Raw genomic sequence first — 26,180 nt, 5'->3', positions numbered from 1 at the left:
GAATTTGTCACTCCATTGGGAGACATTACAGTCATAAATAAACATCAAAGCAGAATTTGCTCTTGTTACTTCACACACCTTTGTGTCACTGATCTGCCCACCTGGGTATTTCATTACACTATCAACGACAGGCTGCATGGTGATGAGATGTGAGGGGAACACAAACTAATGCGGCCTAATTCCATAGTTGGGCTTCAGGCAAATGATTCTAGTTGACACTCTGTGTGTGACATTGTTTCTAATTTGAGCTGTGATTGCCATACAATTACAAATTGCTGCTCATCAGGCACAGTGGTCCTACCACCTCAACTGCAGTGTGTTGGGCATTTCTTGGCATCTAGTCTGCAGTAGGCAAATTCAAATAACTGCACAAGTTGTGTTGTCGACATACCTGTTGTGTCTATTTTCAGCAAGTCAAATGATGTTAGGGATCCATCATGTTCATGATCATTTGTATTGCACCCACAGAGCATTACTTTTATTGCCTTTAATGACTTATAGCCTTCAACCTATGCACAGGCATATCTTTCAACAGCATCTCTTCAAAGAGGTGTTAATTTTGCTATTTTCTGCTAGTTGTTTTTGTGCAATGTTCATCAATTTAAGATTAAAAATTAAAATAAAATAATGTTGCTAAAACTATACTTCATTTCATAAGTGAAAGCAGACTAATGAAATTGTTAGATAAGTTTCATTCTTAGTGTTCCAAATTGCTGCAAATAACAGAACACACACTGGTTCAATGAAAAAGTGTTTTTAAAACCTACAACGTGTAACAGAAATTAAAGAAAAACAGTGAAGAACAATATGGTTTTATTTTCTGTTCACATAATAACAGCTTCACTCAAGCGTAAATCATATGCAATGCATGTTGAAAGATACTACTTTCATACCTATAGCATTACAATCACACCACAAGGTGATAATTAAAATGACAGATTCTGATAAGCTGCAAACAGCATGAAATTAAGTACTTGTTACTGAAAGTATATATAAAAATACAGTTTACGAAGTATCGGTTCAAGCTTGTTCTATTTTGAAACTATCCTGCATAGTTATTAGAAAACTTGATTCTTTTCAAAAGATATAATAGAACAACTTTTAGTATTACTGATGACAAGTTAGTGATTACCTTCTGGAGAGTGAACACATCCCTACTGTTGAACCAGTCACTGAGAGAGCTAACATTAATTGAAAAAGACATAGTAATAAAACTGACAGAGAAAAGATTAAACTTGAACAAAGTCTTTATTCCAGATGAAATTAAAGATAAAATTGGCCAGACACAACAGCATGTAACAACTATACTGTTGTTACCATCTGAAGTGACTTTTCCACTATTCTGGTGAGAAGTCCACACCAAAACGAAAGTGTTGCTCCAGTTAGGACAGTAATAATAAGACCAGTCTCTCTCTCTAATGACGATGGCATACTGAGATGTCCCTGACGCAATTTCTTTAATATCTTCACAACATTACACAAAATTTAATAATGCTGCAATTTGACAATTTCTGCAGTATCTACATACACTGTTTCAAAATTACAAATTACTGTTACAATGCAACCAATTGACTAGTACACAAAATATCTGTAGTGTATTCTTTCTGATAATACACTATAGCAGGCGGATGGTGATAAAACAGGTAAAATTTGGAAAAAGCATTGTTACAAGTTCAATACAACTAATGATTACCTCTGTATTAAAATCATCCAGCAAAAAGAGCATGAATGTTGTACACCAAGACAAAAGTTTCAGTTGAAAATCTTGGTATTTTTCTGTGATAATTATGCTTCATAATTTGCATTTATTGTACTTTACATTAAACTAGCCTCGCTGCAATTGTCCTCAATAGCAATAGATTGCAGCATGTTTACATATCACATTCTGCACTGCAGTTTGTGGTTAAAAAACAAAACATTTGTGAGGCACTTGACGACATATAAGCTCATTACATGTCACTCTGATTTACAGTTTGATCCTCTGAATTTGTGCTAAACACAGTCATGTGCTTCAAAATATCACATACAATTGTGTTTTCAAACACTCGGTATTACACTTAATTTAGTTACTGCACACCAAAAAAAAGATGAAAAACTGTCATAAATTGTTTCTCTTCCTAGTTATTCAATATACAAACTTTCATTCTCTCGTTACCATCACTAGTTTGTCATCCATGCTGTAAAAAAAGCCCTATTTCAATTTCAGTTTTTTTTGGAACTTACGAACATTATCTCCATGTCACAGGCTACATTTTGCACAACTTTCCCTCTCTCCAACAGTAGGCACACATACACATTCTCTCTCTCTCTCTCTCTCTCTCTCTCTCTCTCTCTCTCTCTCTTTCACTCACTCACACACACACACACACACACACACACACACACACACACACTTTCTCTCTCACCCAAAAAGTAAAATGAAGCACTTGAAATACACTTGTATGTAAACAGTGAAATTTTTTGAGAAACAGCCAATGTGTAGTGCAACATAGACACTACACCAAAATGCACATTGCTGTTTTGCACACTTATCATTGTCAACTTTACGGTGGTTTTCAAGTTGACAATTATGTGAAAATAAAATATTCTGCATTACTTTCCGAAAGATTTTACCTCAACACTGCATCTTCAAAATGAAGCTGCACCATGTTTTCATAAATCACATCACAATATTCAGACCCAACATAGTTTTTCATCTATATGTCTGTATAAAGGTCAAGTTTATTAGACAAGAGCATCGTGCAAAGTACTCTTATACAAGTTCTCCTTAGTTTTTGTCATGGTAACATACTGTCCATGAAACATAATACTGTCTCTCAGAATCTGATACATAAATAACAACAGAAAAGGGGAAGTAAGGCACAAAAGTATACATTTCTTTGAACATGATCTACTGTTTCATATTACACTTCCTCATAAATATATCTCAGATCAATAAAATAGTTATGCAAGAGCATAACTTCTCTTTACATCAACAAAAGGTGAACAACTCAGAATGTGATTTTTGAGTTACTCATAACTCAAAACAACAAATTTCATGTGAAAAATAATAATGCTGTCTTTCAGTGGATCAGTTGTTCCAATAGTCTAGCACAACACGGATCACCTTCACGATCTGTTGGAGACCGCCGGTCAGCGATCCTGGCCCTGCCCCTAGGACCTCTTCCAGGAGTAGAACATTTCCAACGGTTTGTTGATCTTCCAGAACTTGTCATTGACTTGTCGCAGTGTCTGTGTGCCACTCAAGACAATAAGCTGACCAGGTGCTGATGCTATATAAATGCAGAAGTTCAAAAGACGGAGTGGCTCAGGTACCTCTGCCTCCAGATCAAGTGTCAGCCGCATTGCCAAATACTTGCCGAGATGGTCAACTGAAACCATACAACATACATAAATTATATTAACAAATGTGAAGTGTAAAACATAGTGCAAATGAACATGAAAGAATCACGATGATTCAGAAACATCATGTAGACAAATTGGTGAAACACATAATTAAAAAAAAAAAAAAAAAAACACATATTTTCCACTGCAAGTTACTTAAAAGTATTAACAGTAGCCATCATAACAGTTTTCTAAATTTACTATCAATCTTTTAGATTTTTTATATCTCTGAAATTTTGTACCTTAAATTCTACTGTTTATAAACAGGCTACATTAAAACAGTCATCAATCTGATGGCACTTCATGCAGCATAATATTTTATTGTGAACAGATCTTTTGGAGGTGATATACATGTCCTTTCCTCTGGTCTCTGAACTAGGGCACCACTCTATTTATGAGGTGGACCTAGAGTTTAATGTTAAATCCAAAATACCTTTCCATCTGGAATTTTCACACACAAGCAGAACAGTACCATATGTGCAAGTGATGTTAAATGAATGACAGTATCCTAGGACCAGCATGACAGTGAAATCCAAATCTTTGAACTTGGAGAGTCACACATTTATACATTCATGCAGCCAATAAGCCATATATGACAGAAATGCAATAGTAGGTATTCACTTCTTTAATGATAGGGACTGTTTTCATGGCTCTATGACTTCCCGCAGTTATGATATTTATTTCAAATGACACCACAGATTAAGCAGTGAATGTACGAGTTGTACTTATGAACCCCACACATGCGCCCCCCCCCCCCAACACACACACACACACACACACACACACACACACACACACACACACACACACACACACACAATTATAATACAAACAGCAGTGAATATATCATGTAGGTCCACATAGTTTCCAGAGATACTTCAAAACCTTCAAAATTATGTCAATATTAAACTACATTTATACTATGGATCATAGTGAAGTGTATGGAAGAAGGTACTTCCCATCGTACTACAAATTAGGTTTTCTTCCAATTCGATTCACATACCAAAAGTGAGAATAACTGCTTAAATTTCTCTGTGCATGCTGTAATTAGCCGAATCTTGGCTTCACAAACCCTATGTAAGCAATGTGTAAGGAGTGGTACTGTATCCCTAGATTTGTCATTTAATACAGGTTTTTGAAATGAGAAGTAGCTTTTCACAGGATAGTTGCTGTGTATTTTCAAGCACTTGCCAATTAAGATTTTAAGTATCTCTTTGATGCCCTCCAGTAGGTAAAACAAACCTGTCATCATTTAAGCTGCCCTTCTTCGTAAACATTCGTCATTCCCAGTAGGTCTCATTTGGCTTCGATCCTATCCACTTGATCAGTATTCTACGATGAATGTTTTGTAAGCCAATTCCTTTGCATTCTTCCAGTTGTTTGACCTATGATTGAGCTTATATGAACATTCTATTTCTTATCCCTAGAAGATGTCACACCCAGACATCGGTATGCATATCCTCACTCCAACTGCAACTCACTGGTAAGTCACAGAATATTACATTCACAAGTTTTGTGAAGTTTAAAATTTTACATTTCTGGACATTTAAAGGGAGTGTCCAATCGTGCAGCACTTTGAAATCTAAGTAAAGATATAAGTAAATAACCATGCGGCTTACATCCTTTACAGGTAAAGTATCAGTGACAACAAGTTTGAGATTGTCTGGGAAGTCATTAATATACACCATGAACTGCAAGGTGCCAACATACTTAACCTAGGCAAGCCAAAAGATACTTCTGTGTATGTGTTGATCACACTCTATCCCAGATAATATTCCTCCCAACCAAAATATTCTCAAACCAATTATAAATTTAATTTTATACTCCACGTTATCATATTTTGTTAATAACTGTTGGCATGGTACTGGATTGAATGTTTTTTGGAAATCAAGACATACTGGATCTACCTGACTGCCTCAACTCATTCTGTTCAGTATATCTCATAACTCTTGAGCCTAGAATATGTCCAAAGTATCTACAACTGTGCTTTCTTCCAACTATTAGGCACAGTTTTTTTGTTCAAGGGATCTTTGCTGGGACCTGAAGTTTAGTTCAGTTCTAGCAATTTCAGCTTTCTTCAATGCCACTGACATTAATATCTATAGCATCCATCTTTGCAGTAGGGTGAGAAATACATTAGGTCAGTATTCCCTTTGAAGAAATGTTTGAAAGCTGAGTTCAGCAGCTCTGTTTTTGCTTTTTTAAAATCAATTTTAGTTCTTGTGTCATCCAAGAATATCTAGACATTAACTTTGGTGCTAATAACAACCTTTGCATAGATCAGATTGTTTTTAATTCTATGTGGGGTCTTATGATAAGAGTTGAATCAATGTTCCAGCTAGTGATGACATATGAGATAGCTGTTTATATAGCAAAGTTTGAAGTTCATTCAGAAAAAAGGGTATCAGCATAGGGAATTTCCCTTCATTGTGTATTCAGGCACAAGAAAGAGAAAGAAGGGTGGAAAGATGCAACAGCAGAAGGATCAAGTACCTTAGAATCCAGGCCACACAGAAACAAGGATGTAACGTAAAAAGTGAAACTAAGCAATGGAGGGCAACACATGGCTTACACAGCTCAGAAAAGTTACACAGTGTGGCATGTGCACACAGCAACCCCCACCCCCAATATCATAAAGTAGTGAATTGATCCCTAGTTCACAAAAATGCACATAATAAACTAGTTTTTTGTCCAAAGTTGTCTCAGCTGTTCAATGCCTTACAAGTTGTTCTGACCTTAACTATGTAGACTTTATTACCATGCAACAGCAACAGCCAAAATAATAGAACATAGCAAAAATTGAAATAAGTACTGTATTATGAAAAGGGCAGATTGTTACTCACAATACAGAGGAGATGTTGCATCACAGACAGGCTAAACAAAAGGACTCCTATACATGTGAGTTTTTGGACAAAAGGCCTTCTAACATAGAAAATACACACACACACACACACACACACACATTCACCCAAGCACAACTCACACACACAACCACTGTCTATGGCCACTGAAGCCAGTTTGTGTGGCTGTCTGCGACTCAACATAGTCTATATGGTGAGTAGCACTCTTAGCCTTTTTGTAATATTGTTATCCCATCCTAGATTTTCCATTCCTAAATAAGTACTTTACATAAATGTAATCTTCTGTTACAAGCTTTCAGTGTAGAATAAGCAATGTTACTGAAACTCAACAAGTAGCGTAAGGAAAATATTTTGATATTAGTCATTATGCATTACACAACTAAGCATGCTCCAGGTAACACTGCATTCAATGATTTATGAGTGAAGGCACATTTTTCTGTGTTTCGAAAAGAATGGACTCAAATTCTGCTTTCATAAATTCTGTATCATAACTTAATTAACAGCCGCACCAGTGATTAAATGTAATAGTAGTGACAATAGGTGTACGTACAAAATGCCCACTTCGAAGTGAACAGTAGCCAGTGTCCACACTCTATTGACTTCATAGTGTGTGCTTACAGTTTAACTTTAGCGCCTCAAAGTCCTGCTTTCAGGAAAGTCATGCATGCCTAAAAAACATACTAGATCACTTAACATCACATTTCATTAGGCAGGTCAAAATTTCAAATAGTACAAGATGACTGTCTTAACATGGAAGATAAAGAGGGTTTTACACACAGAGTATCAGTTATGAAATAATTGGCTGAGCACAGCGTTCAGGAAGAGAGAAAGGATCACTTGGCAAAGACCTTCCCGGAAATCCCTGCCATGCAATAGTTTCCTTATCCAAGGAAAGAGGAAGAACTCATCATGTGCCACATCAGCAGAATACAGGGGAATGGCAAAATGGGACCAGAGGGGGAGGAGAGGGGGGGATAGGTGGGTGTAAATGTGTAGAGTGCAGAATGAGCTGGACCATCGCCATGGAGCAAAAACATCCTCTTGGACAGCTTCCTGTGATATTTCATCCGACAGTCTCCTGTAGGAGATTTTGGTAGTGTGTTCCTCTTATAGTTTTGTCCCCTCATGAGAATAATTTGTTAGCACACAAGACAGTCCGAAAGAAACTCAGCACCACCCTGATAATTGGGCCTTTGCTTTGTTCAGGATGGTGAATCCACATTTCCACTGATTTCTTTGGTCTTTTGTCTCCGAGAGATACACCAACCACTTGCCCATGGCAAGGGTGCCCATATCCGGGGACGAGGGGAGGCTGCGGCTCTCAGGAAAAGGAAAAAATATGATGAAGTCAGGTGTTTTTCTTTCACGGAAATGTTTTAAAAGTCGATATTACGCAGATTTTTAAAAGTGTCGGAACTGTAACTTTTTTTATGGATACTTACAAGTTGTTATTAGTCTTCCAAAATATTAAAAATACTCCATCCCCCTCCACCAATCTACAAACTGTCATATGGGTATCCTTGGTCCATGGTGATTAGTGGCTAAAGAAGTCATCTGGATTGGTCCGACATATCTGCAGCATTTCCTTTGGTGCCTTAATTAACTACTCTGTTGAACGGATGTGAGCAGTTGTAGAAACCAACAAGCAGCAACTTCTGTCAAGCTCAAAATGTCACGCACAATGCTGGAAAGTGATCCAGGCTAATTTTCAGTTTTCACACTATCTTCTCAAATGTGATACAGCAATCTTCGAGCATCAGGGACTCCACTTCTCTTGCAATCCCTGGTCTTCCACAGGGAGATGGTCTGCCACTTTGTTCATTCTCATTCAGACTTGTTTGTCCACACTGGAAGTGCCTGTAGGGACCGATGACCTCAGCAGTTTGGTCCCTTAGGAATTCACACACACTTGAACATTTTTGATTGTGCCTGTGTCACCTAAGCACTGTCTTGTGCGATAGTGCATTGTTTTTGTAAACCCTTTTACGAACTCAGCATAGACTGTTGCAGTGATGTTCCCCTCCAAATGCATAAAAAGAATCATCACATGATATTCCATTTATCAATGGGCTGCGCCGTTTTTAATTTTGGCTTCTCCAGTAGTGCACTACAGCAGAAGAAATGTATTGGCCAAAAGAATGCTTGAAAAACCATTCATGACTCCCTTGAAATGATTTTAGGGAAGCCTAAATTATGGTCACCAGAGAGCAATCTGAAACCCTGTCCCTCCTGAATGCAAGTAGATTCTCTTGGTAACTGTACTACCAAACCCAATATCTCCATACAAATAAAACTAAACTTAGTATACACACAGAAAATATTAACTGTTTTTACATAAAACTTGTGTGAGCTTTCAGACAATATTTTTTCAAAAGTTTACAGTGCTATATTTGTAAGAAGCTGAAACTCTTTAAGGGACAAACAGTTTTCAGTTTATGACAGAGGATCATCTAGTTCCAGACGTTATCTGATGATTAGGTTTACTTTAAACTTAGCTGCCTGGAGACAAAATGAGGTAAAATTCTTTGTGTATAGCATCAGCTATGAATATTGATTCTAACTACTACTACTAGCTACCTTTAACTATTAATCTTGAATCATTACTTTATTTATGTTAACTACACATAAACTGACGAGCCAAAATATTACGAACATCTGCTTAATAGCATTTTGGTCCACCTTTGCTACACAATACTGCTGTGATTTTGTGCGGCACGGATTTGGCAAGTTCATGGTAGGTTTATAGAGATATGTGGCAGCAAATGTCTCTGCAACAGGGCACACAATTCCCATAAATTATGAGCTGGTAGTTTGAGGGTGCAGAGCTGGCACATGACAGCATCCCTGATGTATTCCAGCACATTCAGATTGGATGCCCAAGACTTGTGAGTTCACTATCACACTCCTCAAGCCTCTGCATCATGATGCTGCCCTTGTGACATGGACAGTTATGTCATCAGCAGTATGGGAAGATATGAAGAATGAAGGGCTGCAGGTGATCCACAGTAATGTTCACATAGTTCACAGCTGTTATGGTGCCTTCAATTACTACCACAGGGCACATGGAAACACAGATAAATGTCCTTTACAGCATAACAGTGCCCCCACTGGCCTGTGTACATGGTACTGGGCATGTTTCAAGCAGCCTTTAGTCCAAATGATGGCATATCCAGACACAACCATCTACCCAGTGTAACAAGAAATGTCACTCACTGAACCAAGTGACAAGTTTCCACTGATCCATAGTCCAGTCTCAACGATTCCATGCCAACTGTCTCTGAGCTAGCATGGAAACAAGACCTTTGTAAAATATGTGTATATCACTGGAATTCCTCATTCTCCTGCCACAGTCAACAGTTAGTCCAATGAAAACAAGCAGTATGAATCCATCAGGTGCAGCTGTGTACACTTTGTTTTGTTTGTTATCGCATTTTAACTGTTTCAGTATCATATTTTCTAAGATGGAGATTGGGGACCAGCCCTGCATCTGCCTAAATGAGCTTGGAAAATCACCTACATACCACACCCAGGCTGGCCAGTATACCAGAGCCACTGTCATTAATCCATAATGCCGATTTAATCCGGGTCTGAATTACCTCCCTGTTTCCTAGGCTAGCACACTGTATGTTAAGCTATTCGAGCAGTTGAAAAGTCGATATATAACTAATGGACAAAAGTAACTCTCTTCACCAACAAGCATATGATTACAGCTGAATTTCACAGTGCACATCAAAGCAAAGACAACATATTGTTCAATAATGTAACCTAATTATAGGCCAGAGGCATTAAGTGTGTAACTTTTAACTGGTAAAAATTTTGCAACTGTCCCCAAAACTTATGACAAATAAGTGTCTCCAAGCAGAAAAGTTTTTTTTAAAAGACGGACAGCAAACATTAATAAAAACAACTTTGTCTTTATAATAACTACACACTCAGAAGAAGGCCCATAAACTGAAATATCTAATAGTGCTCACCTCTTCTCACAACATTTAACGATGGCAAATAGTACTTCAAAAATTAACAAAAATAACAGTAGGAGAAATCATTAGCCTATTAAAAGATAGCAGAAAACATGTCTGAGGTCAACAATGTTAACAGAAAAAAAATTTAAAATAGTTTCTGTCCAGAATCAGTTGGCTGCCCTCCATTATTAGAAGAATGAAGCAGTCGCCATATCTGAACAGTAATCAGTGACAGTTAACCAGTGACAGTTAACAATAAAAAATTATGTACATCATATGATCACTCCCCAAATGGTCATTATATGCCAAATTATACTCAGTTGTGTACTTTCTGTCTACACTGTGACTAAATTTATTGAAGTAGGAAGTGACAGCAAATTTTCTCCTTAGACAGAATAATCTTCATAAAATCACTGTTTCTTACAATTCGTAACTCTCTTTCAAGCTGCCCCACTGTTAAATGGCAGTTCTTGTGATTTTGTGGTGTATTTACACTACTTGCAGTATTTTAATTTTTCCCAGAAGCAGCTTGTGAAATGTACAGAATACCACTCTGGTCAGGAATACCAATTACCTAGGAAGCATAACAAAACTGAGGAATGGCAAGTCTTGCAATTCATCTCATATTTAGCTTGTGGGATGTTTTAGAGACTGTCTTAACAGAAATATTAGTGTTCTCTGCAACATACAATGATCCACCATCATGTGCTATGATGACGGCTGAAGCATGTGCAAAAATTTTAGCAATAAGAGTACTTGTGGTAACAGCCTATAGCTCAGACACCACAGCTCTTGAAATTGGAACCAAATCAGAGCTAGCCTCGCTCCTTCACGTGTTTGCCTTTTGGAATCACCGAGTGAGTATTCGTACTTACACAAACTTTATAGAAATGAGTGCAGAGCATTCAGTCACACATATGGTAACAGCATCTGTTTGAGTAGGCGACTTATGAATTTTCCCAGAGCACTAGTGTTTACTGAATTCCTGTTCTCTGCTTGTCTGCTCCAATCAGATTAGATGCTTGAACAACTGAGAGATTTGGTAGGAGGCATATGAGCTATAATACAGCACTTTAGAAAATGTTAACTGCCAACAGAGTGTCATTCCATACAACTACAACATTGTGTGTGTGTGTGTGTGTGTGTGTGTGTGTGTGTGTGTGTGTGTGTGGTGTTTCTCTATGCAGAATGTACAATATGCTTGATTGTGTGCATCCTCTCAAACCTACAGCTCTCTAAAACTCCAAACAGAATCTATGTTGTTTGAAGTACATGATACTCTATCTATAAGTAGGGACTCATAAACATGTTACAGCATTTCAAATTTTTCCTCAGCAAAATCTTCTTAAATGTTAATAAAACTGAACTATTACAGTTATTTCCCAACTTTATGGTACAAACCATTTTAAAATGCACCAAAAACCAGAATTTTCCATTACACTGTTCTAAGTTGCAGTCATTACCTTGGGGCACAAGTTGAACAACTAGGTCCATAGTTCATAAGGATTATTAAGTTTCTGTTTGGACAAAGAAGACTATGAGAATACCCACAATACTATCTATAGGCATAATATAACCAAGCAGCTCCATGACCTTCCAGGGCTCTGTCACCTGATGTATGTGACTTTTAGTAGGAAAGTTGGCGAAATGTGTGTTGGGCTACTCTGAGAAAAAACAGCGGTAACCCACATTACAGTAAATATCCTAAATTAATTCGTACAAATCCCAATGCATCTTGGTGCACAAAAAAGGTGTTAAACAACTGGTTCCAACGAAAGGTGAGCAGTGATATAGTGTGTGTCTCTGTGAAGTATTATTCATTTTCTGTGCCTGCTGCACCTGGGGACATGACTTAGTTGCTTAGTGTTGGGGCACACAACAATGTTGTCATTACACTGCCTGCAATAATAAAGTTATTAAAATGCTTTAAATAAAATCTGCACAAAAATGTGTGAAGATTGTCTACAGAGCTGTGTAATGGAATGATTGGGTAGTTGGAACCTGTCAAGTTAGAAGGGATGGTAGAAAATTGTAGATTTGGGTAAATCTATAAGCACACTCAACTAGCACACTGTCCACATAAGGCAGTTATCTGGATTTGAGTATTGATCCAGCACACAGTTTAAACATGTCAGATACAATGAATACATAATCAACCTGGGGAAAAAATCAGTCTCACCCTCAGTCAACCATTGGGGTACCAGTCAAATCCTAATTGCATTGAGCTTACCCACATAAATAGAGCACTCTTTGAAAGGGCATGTACAGGATGGTGGAGAGAAATAGGAAAATTCATGACAATAAACAAAGAAATCATGAATATCACAAAACTTTATTCGAGGTTCAAAATATGCTGTACAGGACAGGAAATTGTATTATGCATTACTTTTCAAAAATAACTCAATCACACACTGTCCACTGTGCTGCACGCATTCAGCAATCCATTGTCTTAGATGCCACACAGTGCAGCACAAGGAATCACATTGAATAGTGGTGATTTCTTTTTCAATCTACGTCTTGAGTTGAGCTAGGATAACTTGTTTAGTCTAGAACATGAAGCTTAATGTGGTCCCCATAAAAAGAAGTCACAAAAGGTCTGGAGAACACGACGACTTGAAATTAAATGGTCCATAAGCAATCATTTTACTGCTGCTGCAAACTGGCAGTGTGTAAGGTGGCTCCATTCTGTAGAAACCTAGTGTGCTCAATGTTAAGATCTGCAAATGTATGGAGTCTTTGAGCCAGAAAAACTCTTTGGCACTCGGCAGAAAATTCAAACAGATGTCACAGTGATAGCTGCATCTTATTCATCCTCAAAAAAGTTTTTGCCCATCACGCCACAACTGCACATCATAGAGTAACTTTGGTATTGTGTAACGGCACTACTAAAGTTGAGCAGAGTTTATCTGACAACTATAATGTAAGTTCTCTTTATTCACGTAACCACTTAAGTGAAAAGGAGCTTTATCGGACATCCAAGGAGTTTGAATTCAGTTTGCATACTCGCTGACTTTAGTCAACAATGGCTCACAAATTTGCAGCCATAGGACACAGTAATTAGTTGTTCCACACTCTGACATTTGTATTCATGAAATTGAAGCAGATGGAATACTCTTTCAATGCTCTGAAGTCCAAGCTGCAATGACATGGCAAGTTTTCATACGAAATGACGAGGTCTCCTTCCAATGCCGGCATGCATGGCAACATTGTTTTTAGGGGTTCATACAGACTATAGAACCCCAATAGGCTTTAAAGAAAAAGCTGAACCAGTCTCATCTAAATTCCAAATGAACAATTTGGCTCTCTCTACATCTACATTTATACTCTGCAAATCATTGGTAAGTGCATAGCAGAGGGTAGGTCCCATTGTACCAGTTATTGGGGCTTCTTCCCATTCCATTCACATATGGGGTGCAGGAAGAATGACTGTTTTGCCTCCATGCATGCTGTAATTACTCTCATATTGTTCTCATGACCCCAAGGGAGCAATAAGCAGTGGGTTGTAGTGTATTCCTAGAGTTGTCATTAAAAGACAGTTCTTGAAACTTTGTAAGTAGACTTTCTTATTACAGCTTGACTTCAGCTACTAGAGCAGTGCTGCCAACATAAATTTAATTGTTTTCTGTTTCTCTTTGCCATCCATGATTTCCCTAGTGTCTCACAAAATCAGTTACGTACTCTATGAAGAAACAGCAGTTATGAGTGGGTAGGCCATCATTGAGTACAAATACCTGTTGGACAATACAGAGTCTGGCAAACTAATCCCCCCCCCCCCCAAATGTACTAGGGAAGTGAAAAATGAGTGATGGTGACAGTAGATAATAGTGTCAAAATGCCTAAACTGTCCCTTTCTTTCCATAATAAAGTTTTTGAAAAGGTGTTACCTTTTGACATCCACAAAATACTGGAAACTGTTACCCAAAGTTTAAAATCTATCAAATGGGTCCACATTAGGCATATTTGGTGATAATTACTACACAATCAGGTGATATTACTTTACAGGTAAAAAATCTGGTCCAGTACACTAAAGCAGTAGCATACACCTTGATTTCAGAAAGGGTTTTGTAACTGCAGGGATATTATAGACAAGAACATAACCTAAATTTCAGAAGGTTGCAGTGCTGTTTTTCTGGGGGAACACTGGGGGATGCGTACCCCTAAACTTTTTCGTCAACAAATAAATTTTTTTACGATATTGAGAACTTGGAAGAGTGCCAAAGATTTATTTCCCAGACGTAATTTTTTTACTTAATTTTTTCGTGTTGGTAACTGCAATACGAACGATACCAGTGCAGTTTTTGGTGGGAAAAGTGATGTCATTGACATGCTATCAATGTAAGTTACACTGTAGTTTTATAGTTAAATAAATTTTCAGATGTATTAAAAATTGGGTCAGTTGAAGCATGGGATACCACCCATCATCTATGCCATTTCAGGAGCCAAACAAGGTTACAAAAGATTTTTGTAATGTAGTTTCTGTTGTTGTTGATGATGAGAGGTGTGAATGGTTTTTGTTGTATTGTGTCTTTCAGTGGTGTTTTATAGGTTGAAAATGTGTGTTCGATGATATTTCCTTGTATTGTTTTTTATGTTGAAGGGTTGATTGGACTCACCTGTTTCATTTGAGGTTTATTATAGGTCAACTGAAGTGTACGATACCATTTTCTTTTATTGTTATTGTCGGAATCGCATACTTCATTTGAGGTGATATAAACTGAAGTGTACGATACCACATTCTCTTGTATTTCTGGGTGTTTCTCGGTATTGCCTGCTTCCTTTAAGCTGAAAGTCAACTGAAGAGTCTGATACCACTTTTTTTTTCAGTTCGACATGTTGATTATGTCATGACTAAAAGCAGACGGGTAGTACCCCATGCTTCAGTTACCAGTAATTTTTGCTGCATTATATCCAATGTCGGAGTACCATCAAACTTTTTATTAGAAAAAAAGCACTGGAACGTTGGATCCGAGGGTTCACTTGGGTGAAGTACATAACTAAGAAAGTCAATAATTTTCAATTTTAACATGTAGTTCACTGAATCATTCTGAACATGTCAAGACCACATTTACCTAAATGCTCCCAAATATGGTCATCTTGTTTGATATAAGTGGTCTGTGTAAACTGTAGAGATAACAAAATCACACTAGCAGTAAAAGCCAGTACTTCAATGTAAACATACGCAAAACATGGTCACAAAAATTTCTTTACATTTAAATCCATATACAACAATAGCAATATTAATTATCTGTGGCGATATGAAACCTGTTTCAGAAGCAATTGTTAACTAACCACAACTGCAAAGCCCAAGCACAAAGTAAAACATATTTTTCTAAATAGCCTACAACAAAATAAAAGCAAAGATTCGTAGCAAGACAACTCACAGTAAAAGACAACAGCCACAAAACCATCAGATACGAGAGTACAGGACTGCCCAAAAGATATGCTGCAAAATTGACTTTACAATAAATGAAGACAAACTGAAAATAGTTCTACATTTTCACTCATTGTCGTAATATATATCTAAAGAAGGCACACAATGGGACAGAAAATAATTTCCAACAAATGGCTTCCATACCTCATACTTAAGAGGAATGCAGACAATTTTAAAGGAACAAAAGAATTATGCCTATGTTCACAGAAATCTCATTTTGCAATAAAGCCATGGTGCTCAGATGTTATAGCCCACACAAACTATCCTTTATTACAGGAGGTGGAGGTGAAGTATCAATATTTATAAAATGATGCCTAACACACTCTGCTTCTTTCTGTCACCAAAAAATTACAAACAGTTCATGCTACAGAGTACTTGTCACACAGGATAACAGTTTGTTCCTGTTGTATGCCTCCTAATACAGTTACAAACCAACAGAATCTCACTGACATCATTCCACATGTTATTTGTCCTCGATACCAATCCCTGTCCTTGAGGTCAAGCTTCTCAGTCCTCTTGCCATCAGAAGCTATGAACACAGAACAACAAATTTACTTCTGGAGAGTTACACATCAGGCTGTACAATTAATCTCTCAATATGCTCTCCATTGCTCATGTATGGGAAGTGGTCAGTGGTTAAAGGGCACTTAACAGTGTCGGCAGTTCTTCCACTGTGTGCTGTTCTTGGTAATTCTTTTCCATTGGTTATAGGCATTTGGCTGACAGTGTGCAACGGACAGTGAAAATTGCTGAATCTAATGACTTGTTTCAATGAAAGATATGAATTGCTTACTTTTGTTGTCAATATGAATGGTGAAAGACTGACGATTATTGATCTGGCTATTACAGATTATACACCCAGGTACTGGTTTTCATATGTATTTTTGTGCTTTATGTTTCTTGGAATTTGATAGGATTTCTTGGGCAATTGCTTTGTATTGCAAGGATGCAAGTTGGCATAGCCAACAAATGTGAGTGTGAAAAAACAGGTTGTGGTGACACACTGATCTATGGCATAAACCAAAGTACAGGTTAGGTTCAAATATTGAAGTTTGGTTGCGAGTTGTCAAAGCCAACAAATGTGACTGGAGGAAAACTGGCTGTGGTAATGGACTGATCCATAGCATAGCCCAATTAGTGAGGTTGTGGTTAAGCAGGAACCTAAGAAAACATTTTAAATTTTATGGAGAAGAGAGGAGGAGATTAGTGTTTAACATCCCATCAACAATGAGGTCATTAGAGACGGAGCAGAAGCTCTGGCTAGGGATGGATGGAGGAGGAGAGCAGCCATGCCCTTTTGAAGAAACCACCTGGCATTTGCCTTAAGCACATTAGGGAAATCACGTAAAACTTAAATCAGGATGGCCGGATGTGGTTTGAACCTTTGTCCTCCAGAATGTGAGTCCAGTGTGCTAACACCCTTAGTTTCTGTTTCATAGGATAACATTCTGCACATTATATTTCTTTATGCCGCCACCTAGTTTCATACAGTCCACATCATACTGACATTTACTGAACACAATTTTCTCACTGATAGTGCCATCTTGTCTAATCATCTGATTCATCATTTGTCATGCTCATTTCCCATAATTCACCATACAAACAGTTAACAACTGTAGCATGTAACACAAAAGCCACCGAACCCATAAGTGCACTTTTACCATGACCAATGACCACCAATCCAGAGATCATTTTACAATCTGGGTATACTTATCAAATCAAATAGTTCCAGAAAGAAAGCCGCCAAAATTGGTGGTTCATATTGGTAGCACCATCAACAAAGTTTCTGAAACATTCATTCCACAATTTTCAGGCCAATTTTGTAGACAAGCCCACTCATTTGTGGAGAGCTGCTCTACAACCACGAGAATATGAGTAGCCCAGATATTCTCATTGCCATTCTGGCACAGAGAATAAAACGTTGATTAATTGCTAAAGAGAGCAAGGAAACAATAATCACTTACACTCTTGAAGTTCATAAAATATTTTAAACATCCACAATTATATTGAAAATGAGAGGTGGAATTTGAGAAGTGAGTTCTCATGAATGGGTGGCTACAGAATGTCCAATGCACACCGATTAGGCAATAGAAGCAAATTTTGGTGGAATACCTGTCACCATCAGTGATGGTCCACTATTCGGCTACCACTGTGCAATAACAGAAAAGAGCACCTGTTCCTTTGATTCCCATGACAATTATAAAGTTTACATCTACTTCTTTTCCATGTAGGTGTTTGATTTTGCAATGTTTAGATTAGTTGACAGACCCGCGTCATCATCTGCCAAAGTCATCTTTCTGCTGTCGTATTGAGGGACATGGGGTCAGCACATCCCCCTATGGCTTTCTAGACCTCGGAGCTACTACTTCTCACTCAAGCAGCTCCTCACTTTGCATCACAAAGTTGTATGCACCCCAAGGAGAAACCCCGTCAGTACTGGGACTTGAACCTAGGTCATCAGCACAGCAGCCAGACACGGTGACCACTCACCTTATGAAGGCACGCCCAAAACAATTTGGTCTTAAGGTTTTCTAATTTCAACTCAGTCTTTACGTGAATCTAGTTGTAGCTGAGGAAGGTGCCAGACAGATTCAGTAAAAAAAATCTAAAGAAATTTAAGACTTCCAAAGAGGGAGGAGCTAAAAAACACATTCAAACAATTCTTCAGTTCTTAATAGGATTAAAGAACAGATATTAAAAAAAAAACCAAATTTGAACAGAGCACTACATCATAGACAGAGCACATCATGCACAGACAGAATCATATGTTGTGTATGTTTGTGGTACAGAGAAGAAATTGAGACTGTGTCTCCATCAGTTTTGAGACAGCCAAGGGTACGATAGTATGAGGTAGCCAACAAACAGCTGTTAACAAGATAAGTCATTATCCCATGAACCTATGAATTAATCAGGTTTTGTAGACAACTGTCTTTAATATTGTGCTTTTGTCACATATCATAATATGAATTGATCAGATTGTGTGTACAGCCCTTTCTTCATTTTCTGTTCCACTTACAGGTGTTTCTTGGACTGATATATACTGATGAGCCATAACACCATCACCACCGTCGACTGCAAAATTAAATACTGCCTGGTAGCATTGCGGGCATTTGATATGGTAAGGAAAGTAAACATGTGGAGCAAACACAAATGGGAATCTTTCTAGTGATGATACAGGCAAAAAATGAGGAAATCCACTGAAAAATGACTTTGACAAAGGGCAGGTTGTTAAGGTTCAGCACCTGGGAACAAGCATCTAGGAAATGGCACAGCCAAGATTTGTCAACAGAGTACAAGGCTGGTGAAGACATAAGTATTTCAGAATATACTGTTCAGCTAATATTACTATAGGTGGGACTCTGCAGCAGACAACCCCTAAAGTGTAGTTGGCAGGAGATCGCTGATATTAAATTGTGGATCAATGGGAATGTTTCGTTTGGTTGGATGAATGACATTTCTTGTTACACCTGTTCAGTCGTAAAGTACAGATACACACACCAAACAGCTGCTTGAGACATGCACAGCACCATGTATGCAGGCCAGTGTGAGCAGTATTATGTTGTGAGGGACATGTACCAAGGTTCCCATCAGACCTGTAGTAGTAACTGAAGGCACCATGGCAGCTGTAGACTATGTAGACACTATTGAAGACCATATCCCTCTCCTTGTGCTTGATGTCGTCCCCTGAGTTCTGACATCTTTCATCAGGATAACTGACCATGACACAAGGCCAGAATCATGCTACATGGGTCTGAGTAGTATGATGGAGATCACACATTGATGTCTTGGTCACCAAATTCACCTGATGGGACACATCTGAGATGCTTTTGGGTGCCAACTCAGTGTCTACAAAGCATGACATCGTACTTTTTGGGAATTGCATAATCTAGGAATTGACATCTGGTACCACATACCTCCAGATACCCATCAAGTATTTATCAAATTCATGATATACAGTATCACTGTTGTATCACATATCAAAAGGGGACAAATACCGCACACAGCATTTTCTCAGTAATTGTGTTGAAATAATATTAATGATTGTGTCTCAAATGCCGAATCCAGTTTGTGGTGACATACTGATCTATAGCATAGCTGTATTACAGCCACAAGTCAAGATTAGGTTGGAATGTAACGATTTGGTTGAGTTGGTGAAGCCAACAAATGTGGATATTAAATATAGGTTGTGGAGACAGATTGATTGGTTGTGAGTGAAAGAATGAGCGGAACCAACAAAGCTGAAAGTGAAATCTAGGTTGTGATGACAACAGGATTATATGTAGTGTACCAGAGGTATGTGTTTGCTTGGAAGCTGGTAGTTTCATTTTCCCTTGTTTTCTGTTTACATAGGTGCAGAGTTCTCCACTGTGGGCCAGAAGTCATGAAGGGGTTATAACTGTGAATAACATTGTGTTCCCTTTTTTTTTTTTTTTTTTTTTTTTTTTTTTTTTTTTTTTTTTTTTTCACCTACCAGAAATTATACTCCACACACAGATGTAAGCAAGCTCCCATCCTTGGTCTGTGAAATTTCAGTGGCAACTAATGATAAATGCAAATGTTATTCACAGTTATATCCCCTTTATGAATTTTTGCCTACCCTGTACATCAATAACAGAAACACCACGATAAGGCAAACAAAAATAAAAAAGCATTGTCAAATTATTTATTGACTGTTTGTGTGTATTTTCTCCTGCAAACGAAGTGTTTTTCAGTGACATTTCAGTTTGATTGCACTCTGCCACCTACTGTGCTGAAGTTGTTATTTTAAATACTTATTTCTCCCACAATCATCAAAGTGAAAACATCATTACATCACTGACCACACAAATCAGCTGTACCACCATCACAATTTCTCACTACCCTCAAGACAAGTGTTACTAACATCCTTCAAAGCTAGAGTGTGGATGGCCCTTGGTGAAGTGTGACAGAATTGTGAACATGGAGAGGTTTACTGGTAAATTCTTAAAGTGTGCATCACAAGAAGAGTCAAGCAATATATGTATGCCTTCTTCCCACACATATCTCACTAAATGGTCTTGGTGACAGACATGTGGGCTCATACGGAAGATTGTCAACAGTCTTCTTTCATACAATTCATGAATGGCACAGGAAAATTAGGGAAATGCTAGTGGTATCCGAAGCACAATTCACTACATCCTGTTAAGTGACTAACTGAATATAGCCAATCCCTGCCAAGTCAACTTTGGAAAACAGATTCACTATACTGATACACATTTATTCTGTCATAAATTTTAGAGTATTTTGCATGAATAGTAGTATAAACTTCCTTTAGCCATCATCCAAAAGTTGTAATTGTCAATTTCTGGCAATGATTGTCCTACACTATATGTGGTGACAAATAACTGACTTTGGACAGTGTTTCCGCCCCTTGATCTTTCACAGAGAAATTGCCTCATGTTGTTATTACACCATAAACTTATTTTCAGATATCACATTAGTTGCCTATGTCAACTCACAACCAGATTATCATGTTTTAAACTACACTCTAGGTATCGGTATGTTACCATAGCCTCCATTACAAACACACATCACCAATCAGCCTTACACCAATATTCAAAGCTAGTGGTCAGTATCATATGGTTCACAAGTCCTGAAATCACATGCGGCTATGAATCTAGCATTGCAAAATGGTATTTTATTTTTTCTATGGAACTATAATTCACACAACAAATTGTGCTTTATATGACTAGCCTGTGTGTCCACTGCTTATAAATACAATAAACAGCAGTTCATATTTATATCAGATTCTGAATTTGAATGACTCAAAAAAATAAAACAAAAACAGACAATTTTGTAACCTCATTTATTATATATCAATTATCAACTCATTTCAGCATTCTAAAATATAGCAACTCTGTGCCATGAGAAAACTGTCCTTCCACAACATTATTTGGCAAAAAATTCTCATATACTATAAATAGGCTTTAATTATGATCAAAATTCATTTCAATCTGCAGAATGAAATTACAATCCTCATAATTTGAAAACAGAAGACATATAACATAACAACAATAAAATTTGTCTTAGGAAAAAAAATTAAACATATACTCACAAATAAGCAGTGAAAAATCATGGCTGCAACGATATAAAATCTTTCAAAACTTCAAGCTAACATATGTTGAGCAGCAAGTGCAAAATGTTTTATAAAATACAAAATGTTATAGGGACAAAAATTATATCAGCAAAACTTCATTATTCCTATATTAAGTTAACATAGTGAAAAAAAATTTGAGATTATGTGAGCATTAAAACACATTTCTGTGAGTTAAGAAAATATTAAATGTTGATTCTCTGACAGACTACAACAGGAGCCACTACTAACACTATCTGAATCTTTTAATTAGAATGAAGAAATATTTTCCACAGTTCAAGCATAGATCAAATAATTTTGCTACTGCAAATAACAATCTGCAAAACGTAATGTTCACTACTGTAAATTCAAGCATTTGTCTGTGAGAGAAGAAATTTTATATAAAGTAATGTAAAATGATCATTAATGCATTTTTGGGACTGTTTTAAGCATATATCCCCTGTAAAAATCTCACGAAGGAACTACAACAATCTATATTTTAGCATTACCAATGATGGAAGCAGTTATCACAGGCATTATCTAAATTTTTAATGAAAACCATTCCTATCTTATGAAAATAGTCCTCGAGTCTACAGCAAACATTACAAGCCCGAGAACTAATGTCCAAAATTCCCCACATATTTCCGACTGTGATACATGTCGTTTGCACTTAGATACCTGATGTCCACTCTGATCCAATATGTCCTTAATTGTGTGTCATTTTACTGACACACTGCACCAGCGAGCACATTACTATAAAGTTTAATTCAGTCAATTCTCACATAATCTGCATCCTGACTATACCCGTTTAGAATGAATAGCTCTATCAAATGCCCTACTATAGCACACCTTCAAGGAAATGTTAACTCCTATCATACACTGCCACAGCTATCAATCAATAAAAATTTATGGGCCATTGATACTGACTACCTCAAGACATCATGATGATATGGCATGTGATGTTATAAATTTATAAACAGAGATAGAACAAAACACTGTCAATATTTATTTTGCTTCTATATTTTTTACCATAAGATTTTTTTTTTTCGATAATTCAGCAGCGAGTTATAGAAGCCAAGAAATGTGAATCTGAAATCTCTGGTGTGGCAATATACTGATCAGTTTTATAGACCAAAGTCTAGGTTAGGTTGAAAGGCAACACTTTCAGGTGTGAGGTGGCAGCAACAGCAAATTTTATATCATTTTAATAGCTATAACTGGTGTATTGCAGTGCATTATATACATACTGAATTTTGATGAGTGGTTTATGCCCAATATTTTGATGACATCACAAGTCAAATCAGACAATGGGTATCAGTATGTTCAAATATTTCTGATGACAGCTTGTAAGATGCTGAAACATGTCTGTGTAAATAAAGGAACAAAGCTGTATCTTGCAGTTAATAAAATGCTTAAACAACTATTTAAATGATCTCAGTATAAGTAAATCAATAAAAGAGAAAATGGTGTAATACAGCCAGTGATGGTCGGCATTTCCTTGATCATTACTTTACAACACGAATAAACCAATCTAGGCAAAAAAAGACTACCAATATGATAACATTTTGAATCAATCTATACATACAAACCCTAACAACTAACCCCATATTTCTGCACAGCACCACAGCGATACGAAATGGTAAATGCGTCGTCATCATACAAGATTAAGCTGTCTAATTTTCTTTCACATTTCTGTAAACTGTCAATACACTATTCGACTTTGGCAAGAAATAGGAACCACATTTAAAAGAAGGGAAACAAAGGCAACAAGCCACAACACTGAGGAATAATGCACACACGCAGAATAAATCAGCTACAAAATTCCAAGACAAATTAAATTCCCTACTAATCACTTCAAAACGTATTCTTAAGTAAAAAATAAAAGTATTTCTTGATCAAGTACAAGTACTTGTACATGCATTACTTAATGTTTTGAATCCAGATAGCACTATTATGCCTCATCATAAAATTGTGACACCTTAACGAGTATACAACATTAATAAACTACACAGTCCACAGTGTCACTATCTGAGTGAAATGTTTGTCACACAGCAAAATCTATATTTAAAAAAGGAAACAAAGATAAATTCAAAAAGACATGCTCAGCAACTAAAGCCAGCAGGCAACTGGCAATTACTTGCAAATTATATGTGTAATTCTCATGCACAAAGAGAAAGTGTACAAAAATAACATAAAAACAAGCAGAGCTAAAAATGTTACCACAAAAATTGTAAATAAATATTTACATCAATTTTTATACCACATTACAGCTATTCAAGCACTAAATGGAGTAGCAAGCCAATCACGTAAACAAAAACATTTCTCATAACAATACACTTATCTCACAGCACTTATAGACAGAGCCTACAACAATATGTATGTTTGCTCTCAATGCAAGTAGATGTCATGCACAGCACGTGTATTATACAATATATTTAAGGCCATACACAGAAAGTCAATGTGCCAGAAGTTAGCTCACATCCACTCCATTTTATACAGAAAAGAGAGTTATTTTTTTCCTTCACCATCATGTGCAGGCCCTAACACCAGAAACAGCAGGAACGTGCAATGGCAAAAGTAAGCAAGCAGGCATATAACTGCATCAAGCACAAAACTTCCAATTTTTCTAACATTTGACCATTAGTTAAAAGCAACCATGTGTGCTGTGACCCCAATGACGTTTCACTTGAAAATACAATGTCTCAATAAATCAGAAGTTATATTTCCACGTCACATACGCTCCCTTTATATTAAAACTGCAAATGCGAAAAAAATATCTGAGAGCTTGAAGAAACGATCTGCAATGAATGTAGCATTGATGTTGTCACAAACCTGTGGCGTTGGCTGTTGTCTTGATGTACCGCACAGAGTTGTCCTTCAGTGCCTTGATAAGAACCTGCTCCCCCAGCATCTCGGTGGGATGTGGTTTGAAAATAATTTCAACTTCGTTTAACATAGCTGGTTCCGCGGCATCAACCTCTCCTACAGACGACTCGTGTCCGCCAGCCTCCACACTTGATCCTGCGGACTCGTTTTCGGAGTTAGGGACAGATTTAAGACGTTTGGTGGATTTGTTGGAAAGAGTTGGACTTGGCGGGGGCGGTTGCGGCTGTTGGGGTGGGGGCGGTACCGCTGGAGGTGTAGGTTCGCTTGCAGGTGGCGTTATCGGTCTCGGCGCCCCGGCGTCTTGATGCGTTGGCGTCGTCGGGGCGCTCGCATTAGGTGTCCCACCTGGTGCAGTGTCAGACTCATTTGCCGCCTTACGTGATCGCTGGGGCCTGTTCTGTGACTGCGACTTGATTCCCTCGTTTATCGAATTCACAAGCGCCGCCTGGCTATGGCTCTTGCTCAATTTTGCCAACACCCTCTCTTGATGAGCTTCGTATTCATCACGACTAGGATAAATTTTTTGAATGAGTAAATCAAAATTTGGATCTGGTCTCAACGAACGTTTCGACACGAGTTTCTTCCTGCACGTAGGGCATTCCTTATTGCCAGATCTTAATGCTGTTATGATACAGTCAGAACAAAACCTATGTAAACACTCTTTTGTTGTCATTGTCTTCTTTAGCATGTCCAAACATATAGGGCACATTAATTCACTATGCAAACTTCTCGGAGATACAGCTATTTCAGTGTTATCAGTTATCGCATCTTGTGGTGTTCTGTGAAGCTCGTACAATGAAAGTTCCCACGTTTTATTCGGTCCCAACTGCTCTGTCGAAGCCATCTTTAAAACATAACAAGCACAGTGTCCTGGAGCACAAAATATTACATTTGTTACGAATCTTTTCACATCATATACCTTGGGTTCACACTTTGTGGTGTTTATCTTACTTGTAAACAGTATATATTCGATATTTTACTCAAAGACCTTACTAACATACACACGTTACCAAACAAACAACTGTACTGCACGTAAATTCCGAAACTTCAAACATGCTGACAGATACTTCAAATCAAAGATGCTAATTTCATAAGTATCAATGGGATCTATGGAGCAACGAAACTAAAATTGCAGCAGATATAGGTCTCTATCTGCGATAGACGGCAGTGAAACGAAACGGGAGGCAACGTCATATGATGCATATTCAAAATAGACGAAATGTCAACACGCCAATTCGCTTAGTGTGATTACCGGAAGTGAAGCCTTCAGAAACAGAACATGGGCCACTGGTAAGACAGGTTGTTCATAACCAAAAGTTTAAAAATTAAGTTGAATGCAAAATACACATTTAAACAGCAGGTACTTATCACAATATTACGAATGGGAGTGTTTTTAACTGCTGGAATGTGTCGTTTGAGTTGGGATGCTTCTTCTGTATCTTGGTGCAGTGAAGGTAATGGAGTAAAATGGGACTTAGAAGTCGAAACTGTTTCACTAATGTGCGGTGCTTGTTTTCAAACATAAATATCACGAATCCAAGCAGCAAAAATGTCAACGTGACAAA

General features: G+C 37.5%; 1 protein-coding gene across 1 annotated transcript; it reads right to left on the bottom strand.

The window, feature by feature from the left end:
* Positions 1-795: 795 nt before the first annotated feature.
* On the bottom strand, positions 796-25,676 carry LOC126162121 (E3 ubiquitin-protein ligase RING1). Its single transcript, XM_049918409.1, has 2 exons — positions 24,562-25,676; positions 796-3,371 (listed from the first exon to the last, which is right to left on the bottom strand). The coding sequence occupies exons 1-2, from the start codon at positions 25,457-25,459 to the stop codon at positions 3,154-3,156; spliced, it is 1,116 nt and encodes a 371-aa protein (XP_049774366.1). The 5' UTR covers positions 25,460-25,676; the 3' UTR covers positions 796-3,153.
* Positions 25,677-26,180: the final 504 nt, after the last annotated feature.

Source organism: Schistocerca cancellata, chromosome 2 (assembly GCF_023864275.1).
Source record: "Schistocerca cancellata isolate TAMUIC-IGC-003103 chromosome 2, iqSchCanc2.1, whole genome shotgun sequence".
NCBI lineage: Eukaryota > Metazoa > Arthropoda > Insecta > Orthoptera > Acrididae > Schistocerca > Schistocerca cancellata.
This window is presented reverse-complemented; position numbering and strand designations above follow the sequence as displayed.